Source organism: Apostichopus japonicus, chromosome 22 (assembly GCF_037975245.1).
Source record: "Apostichopus japonicus isolate 1M-3 chromosome 22, ASM3797524v1, whole genome shotgun sequence".
In the NCBI taxonomy this organism is placed as follows: Eukaryota; Metazoa; Echinodermata; class Holothuroidea; order Aspidochirotida; family Stichopodidae; genus Apostichopus; species Apostichopus japonicus.
This window is the reverse complement of record NC_092582.1, coordinates 20,559,219-20,566,735: the sequence shown is the minus strand read 5'-3', so window position 1 is coordinate 20,566,735 and position 7,517 is coordinate 20,559,219. Positions and strand designations below refer to the sequence as shown.

Here is a 7,517-nt window from a genome sequence, read left to right as displayed (position 1 = left end):
TTAGCGATGACGATGAAAACCAAACGTAGTCCGAGACGAACAGCCTAGGCCTAATGTTGTTAGGCTCGGTAATACGGACTGATGTGACTTTGGTGTGTGCAGCGTTAGAAAGAAGTAGATTGCAGTTCTGGTTCCTTCTTCGGATGTGGAAACCAAAACTTTGATTTCTTTACTTGGGAAGAATGACTGTTACAACTGAACGCCTGACAGTACGGCAGTTTGTTGGGCTTTACTTGAAGTAACGTCAGACCTACATGCCAGTAGGCTACATACGTACGGTACATTTTTCATATGCAGTACAACCTACACGGTATAAGTATAGCCTAGCATACACATCGCGTCTGCCATGTTGAAGTTAAAAGCAAGTTGTCCGGATAGAACGTCCGTGAACCAGGTCACATGTATTTGAATATCTATGGCGATCATCCAGCGATTTTGTTCATCAACCTCAATTAGCGCCATTCCCAACTTTCAAAAGGTCGGTACTAAATATTAGATAAGTTCTTGTGATTAAGAACTGGTTCATTTTCGAGCCTATGTTGAAATCAACCATTAAGATCATGATTGCGTGCTGCCTTAATTTCCTCTTTAACATATAGTTCAATTTGACCAATCACTGTCCAGGACTCGGTGTATTCTCTGTCACGTCCGAACCAGGCGTGATTCGTGATAGACAGCTAGGTTGTGATGGTTTTAGTCATCATTTATTCGTTTATATTGCAGACACATGCTAGCTAGAGTTTGTTTATACACATTACACACTATTGCCTAGCTATGTTGAGGGACCAAACGCCAAACTGGCTTCTTTTTGACCGAAAAACACTTCAAAAGCTTCAAAAGGGTTGCAGTAGCAAAGACCCATCCATATTGAATATGAACAACTGACTGACGTTGGCCTTCCGTGACCACGCTCTAAAATGATGTGTTTGTATAACAAATACAGTTGTTCTAGTTACAAACGGATTTTGTAGGGTTTGCGTGAAACAGCCGATGCTAGTCTTAAAACTCCGTTGATGCATTACAGTCATGTAACCTCTCGTAATACTCAATAAACTGTAACAGCCAAATAAGATTCTCGATTCTCGCGCGGGCGTGCAGGCCACCATGGAGAAAATCTTAACCAACCCATTGAAAATATATCAATGACATCCTTTCAAGAGCGTTCGTTGGAATGCGGTTTTGTTCTTCATGCAACGTAATACCCAGATTGTATGACATATCTATATAAAATATGGCTTCTTTCAACAACAATGTAGGCCTAACTGTTAAAATAATAATTGTGTGTATCAAGGCTTAGGCCTGCACAAAGTCCAAGCACTCAAGTACTTTGCCAACAGGTTAATACTCTCATGTTCCAACTTTCACCCATTGTACGCGTAGGATTGGCGCTTGTTTATTTTTATTAAAGGGGGGGGGGGGCGTTTCCATATTCAAACAGTAGGAACTCGAGTCTACTTCCTTTAAGTGCGAGCTCTTTTCATGATGCCACATTTTGGATTTCTCATTAGACATCTCATTTACTTTTCCTCTATAATTAGTTGGCTTATAGAGCATTATGTTTAAAATTTCGTCTGCTATAAACTTGCTAAAGTATTCAAAATTAATTTTCTGGAAACTCTGACCCTCCAATTAGCTTGCATGTACTTTCGTGGAGTTCTTGATTATCCTGCATGTTCTTTCGTGGAGTTCTCGGTTAGCCTGCACGTATTTTCGCATTCTATCAGTGCCCTAACAGGTACCTTTGTTATGATTTAATCTTTTATGTTCCTTAAGGTTTTAAAAGAAAGTGTAGTTCGATTTTTTTCCGTGAAGCCGATACGTACTCTCTCGCGAAGGTGAAATCTTGACAAACTATATAACATTTAAATAAGATATCATTTCAACACAGCACTTATTCTCATCCTCGGTTCCATGCCGCATAAGTATGGTGCAGTCTACCTATCAATGAAACAGTGTCTTTGAAACTGGATTCCCTTTAACCCGTTGCGACATATCATGTACTTCCGCTGCTTCCCTGTGGTTCAATTCTATGTAAACGTTAAACCGCAATAAAAGAGGCTTCTCGGTAACACATCAAGCCATATCAGTGCTTAACAGCAGCTTATCAACAACAGAGAAACTGCACAAGATTAAACTTTCAACGAGACCTAAACGGGACAAATTGTAAGTATAAACCTTTTTATTATGCCACTTGAGCATCATTTAAGTTTTAGAGACATCATTAATGTTAACCGAAGAAGCTATTATCTTATAAGATACGGATTATAACACAAATCCGACTACATTCTCCAGTTAATGTGAACTTCTTGTCGATGCATCTAGTGCAATGTTGCCTTCGTGTATGGTGACCCTTTTTATCGAACTTGCTATTCCTTCATGAGGGTGAAACGTGCTTATTAACAGCAATATTATAGGGTATAAAGAAGCACTGATGAATATAAGGATCATATGATTTTGACGGTACAGCAGAGTCAACTGAAAGTTTTCTACAAGAATTGTGGTGACAGGATCAAAAGATAATGTTTCTAAAACTTGAAAGAAAGAATAACCCACACGATACTTAAAGGCATTGAAGACTCTCCCCATGACCGCGTGCGGCAATCTGAAAAAGTAAAGTTGCTTGCAAGTGACGTTTTTTCGTGTCGTTACAAAATGCAGACAGTACAGTAATGAAACGTGATACCTTGTTATCTTTAGCTGGACCTAAGATGTCCATCGCTGTATTGTTTGTACACAGTGCTGTGGGTATTGACCGCAGCTGTATGTACTGACTATACACTAGTGTCTAATTACCGATGGTAGCAAGCTGTGTGTGTTTTTTCTGTGATCGATGGTGGTGTCTAACAGTTCTGTTACACCTCATTCGAAACTAGGTCAGATTACCGGCATTAGACGTTTCTTTTTGCGCGAGTCTTCACACCCTTTAAATCACTTGGTTTATTCAGATTAAACAGCTCCCTGGATTAATAACCATTCAGCAGTCGCATAAAGGTGGCACAATAAACCTGGAGGGCTGGTATGTTGCTTACCGCATATAGATTCTCTGAAGTAACTGCTTGCAGCAGTGCTGTTATGTATAATCTCCTCGTTTCAATTGATATGCAGTATACTATTCTTGCCAGCTCATATTTGATTATCTTTTCAAATAATTCACGTTAATGGAAGCTTCTGGAGATTCAAATTGCAGGGTGAAGATTGTTATAGTCAGATAAAGCAGCCATTTGATACTAAAATCTACCACAACAGTGCAATTCACAGTTCATGCGGTGGCAAATCATGACATAAAATCTTGTAAATCTTCATGGTTGTGAGTGGTGATGCTCTGGGGTTTCCGATGAACCGGCTATTCGTCGTAGTAGATTCACTTGTTATCTGACTCTCTTGAGGGTGTTTTGATGGTGGTGTCCGAGGTTGAGTTTATCGATAAGTATTCTCAGGAAGTAAACTTGATTTGCGACTGGTATGACGATGTTGTTGAGTGTAAGATGTGTTTTCCCCAGAATTTGTTGTGTTTGGCGATGTAGAGTATCTGTGACTTGGTTGAGTTGAGTTCCATTCCCCAGTCGTTGCACCAGTTGTGTATTCGGTTAATGTAGCGTTGAAGGTAGTCCTCTGCTCTGAGTGGCTGGTTGGGGCTGGGCCCAGATGGCGATGTCATCACCATATTGCGAAAGTTTGATGTGGTCCTTGAAGCCGACTCCCCCATGTAGGGAAGGGGGTAGGGGATCTCCCCTTTAGACGTCAAATGGTGCATTCTTCGGCAAATATCACAAATGAAGCGATTGCAAACATTGATTGGTTTTAAAACAAGTTTACTATTGTAAATGAAGCGGAGTGCCGTGTAAGGATGTGCTTAGTTCATCTCCCGGAAAACCAACGTTGGTCGTGCAATAGTGCATACTAAGGCATAGTTAGGCATAACTTAGGTATTAAATTAGATCAACACGCAAGGTTGCGCTAAGAACCAGTATTCTTTTTTTGTGGGGTTGAAGACGGGGGATTGGGGGGGGGGCGGGGGCGGGATTGTGCATCCCACACCTATTAGATCCGCGGCTGCCATAGCACAATTAAAAAACTAGCCAAGAGGAAAATTCATGTTTGTCTGATGAAAAAAGAACATAACCTAAGTATATAGTGAAATTGACATTCAGTTCAGGACTATCGTATTCGTATACATATATCGTATCGATATCGCATACATTTAATGCACAAGGGTACATAGATGCACAATAACCAATTTGTTTATGTTTATAAGTTTATAAGAAGGAGTGTTAGCTCAGTGGTTAACGCCGGTGCCTTTCAATCATAAGGTCCCCGGTTCGATTCACGCCCAGATTAATGTCGTCCAGGTACAGAGTTGTTGACAATTAACAATTAATAATCAAGGACGTTAAATATAAATGTGAGAGACTGACTTCGGTCAGCTTGCGGCTTTGATAAGCCAATGAGGCTCCTTCGCGAGGATCTAATATACATAGTTCATAGTTCAAAAAATACACTTTCGTCCTAAATTTTGCAATGCATTAACATCTGAATACGCTATATACAGTCAGTTGGGGAATTGTTCACTGTACATCACTAAATTTGGAATATTGTCCAATCCAAGCTCAAAACAATAAAGTGAAAATAAGAGAGAAAAGAATGAAAAAGGAAACCAATATTGCTGTCATTGCGCAACTATGACATCAAACCTGTTTGCTTCAAGTTTAGTCATGGTAACAAACTATGACATATTCAACTATCAAGATCTCGAAAACGCAATTTAAGAACTGCATGCAAATTTTACCAGGAAGCTTAGTATATATGGGCTTTTTCCCTAGTCAAAAACAAAGTTTGCTTTGACTACCAATTTAAGGGGGAAATGTTGAAAACCCCAACGTCTTTAAAGTGATTTTCCTTCTTGTATTCCTATCCAAAGAGTTAGTACGAAGTTCTAAGAACTGAGCCCCATACAGCCTATAGTCTCTTGCATGTAGAGCAGTAATCACATCCTTCCGTTAAATCAGGGATTAAATGAAGCAGCTGCTGAGTAGGCTCCCTAAGCACCCCCCACCCACCCCACCCACATAATTAACGTGCCTCCTAACGCCTAACCGATAAAATGTGTCACTGTGTCCCCTGCATGACAAAGAATTGAACTAATTACCCTAACCTTAAATCATGACTGTCTGGAACACAGAAGCAATGTGATATCTAAAGTCGCAAATCCATTGATACCTTTAGTAAACAAGAACATCCAAAGAGTACGTTTCAAGTTTCTTATATACAGTGATGTGTTTGCATGCACACCCAATAAATCAGTCCGTCCGTGTGAAACATCTCTCTTTTTGACTACGGAGAACCTCTTACCGACCTTGCAAAATTGTGAGGCAACCGCAAATTGTTAAGTCGGCATTGACTAAACCGCCGATCGCACAGTCGGTAACTACTATTACGGTTAGATTCATCCAACACGTCAACATACAGAAACGCTGTACTCAAAGCCGAAGACTTCGTTAGTAGGTCAGCGACGGTCCTTCTCAGAAAGGTCAATATTACTAAAATCGTAGGGTTTGCATTGTTTGTCAATGTAGAAAAACATTCAACAGGCTAATTAAATTAACAAAGGAACATTAAAATTATACTTGGTACTACTTCATACAGTAGATTTGATTGCTTTTGTAAAGAACACATTTCTCTCTACAAACATCTTAAAGGAACTGCAGCAGCAATTATATTGTTATACGACATACATTATACCCACTTTGTTGATTCTAATGTACTATAAACAGTATATATATATATATATATATATATATATATATATATATATATATATATATATATATATATATATATATGTAAACAAACAAAACAGAAATCAAACAAAGAAGAAGAAACTAATAAATAGTATGGTAGCGTATAGTTGCCATCGCACAAGTCTATACCGACAGTAAAGTTAGAGACAAAAACAAGTTGGTCTATGAAGAGCGCCGAGTCAGCAGTTTTTGGAGGTAAAATACCAGACTTAAAAAACTAACAATCAGATATCGCTTTTAGCCCTATATTTGATCGATTTCGACCAATCCTTTTTAGTTCAGAAAACTTGATCCGTGACCTTGCAGAAGCTATCAGCCATTTCCGCAAGCAGATCGTTTAACGGCTCTACAGACACCTATCATTACATTAACTATTTCCGCTTCGCATGAAACGAACTCGAAAGACTCTTCAAATAAAAAGGAATTAGAATAGAAATGGGTATTCCCCTGCAAAGAACCCTTCGCGAAAGAACCGAAAAACAATCACGAAATTTCAAGAAATTGGAAAACGGAAACCCCGGTTTATCACATGATACAATGGAAGTAATAATGTACTGCAATGATCTTTAGATGATCTAGATGTAGATCATGAACCTAACCAACTCGATATATATATATATATATATATATATATATATATATATATATATATATATATATATATATATATATATATATATATATATATATATATATATACGATGGTTTAACTAAGTAACTAAGAATATTGAGGCACTGTCCCCTACACGGCCCACCCACTCAGCTCATTTACACCCCCACCCTCTCCAGTTGGGCCCAGTTTGGCATGTAATACAAATAATTACAACAAAAACCTAACAATTTCATTAACACCTAAATTCCCCACAATGAATAAAGCAGAGCTTATAAAGTAACTTAAAGTCCTATCTTTCTTGAAAGTTATTTTACCGAATAATTTTTTCTAAGTTAACCTCTTTTTTGGAGTGTAAATTTCTAAAATATGAGATCTCAAAATAATAATGTTTAGATGCAACTTACAAGGCCTTTGAAGTGCCACTTCCGGCAGTCTGGGAGGCAGTTTTGCCAACAATTTATTGGCTTCGCTAAGATGGTGGCGCTCCGCTTACATAGTGTCACGATTGTCCCTTTAAGAAACGGCCCACCCACTAACAATTTTAGTAGCATCGAATGTTTTCACACAATCAATATCTTGAAAACCAGAATAGCTACGTAGAAACATTCCCAGCACTCTTTCTATTCTTGAGCTATGCAATATTATATGTGGCAATGTTGATACCAGAAACATTAAGTTCGGCTTTTGTAACCATCATTTCTATCTCTGTGTAATGTCGTTACGGCTAGCCAAGCCTCCAAAGCACACCGAAATTACAGAGAACTCGACTCATAACGGCAATAAACAACCCCTCGTACTTATATTTTCTGTAGTTTAAAATCACGTTGATGATATCATGATCTAGTGCTTAAAGTTAAAGATATGCCTCGTGGAGTATGTGATGAATTATCAATATTACCATGCAAGTAGATAATTTAAAAAAGTGTATTTCTACTTCGTGTTTTTCGACAGTTATATCTCATGTCGGGAACTATGTCCAAGCGGTGGATCATACTGGTGTTGGTTGCATTCAGCTGTCTTATGCAAAATGGTAGGTACAACCTATAAGAATGACTTCCTACTCTCTCCTAACAGTATACTTATTTTTCATTCGTTCAATATTCCTC

At 38.4% G+C, this 7,517-nt stretch overlaps 1 protein-coding gene across 1 annotated transcript in view; it reads left to right on the top strand.

The window, feature by feature from the left end:
- Positions 1 to 2,006: 2,006 nt before the first annotated feature.
- Positions 2,007 to 7,517, top strand: part of LOC139964115 (complement factor B-like) — a 28,964-nt gene continuing 23,453 nt past the window's right edge. Inside the window, exons 1-2 of the mRNA XM_071965473.1 lie at positions 2,007 to 2,163; positions 7,363 to 7,441. Coding sequence (XP_071821574.1) covers positions 7,372 to 7,441 — 70 coding nt within the window. The 5' untranslated portion in view covers positions 2,007 to 2,163; positions 7,363 to 7,371. The remainder of the gene's footprint in view (positions 2,164 to 7,362; positions 7,442 to 7,517) is intronic.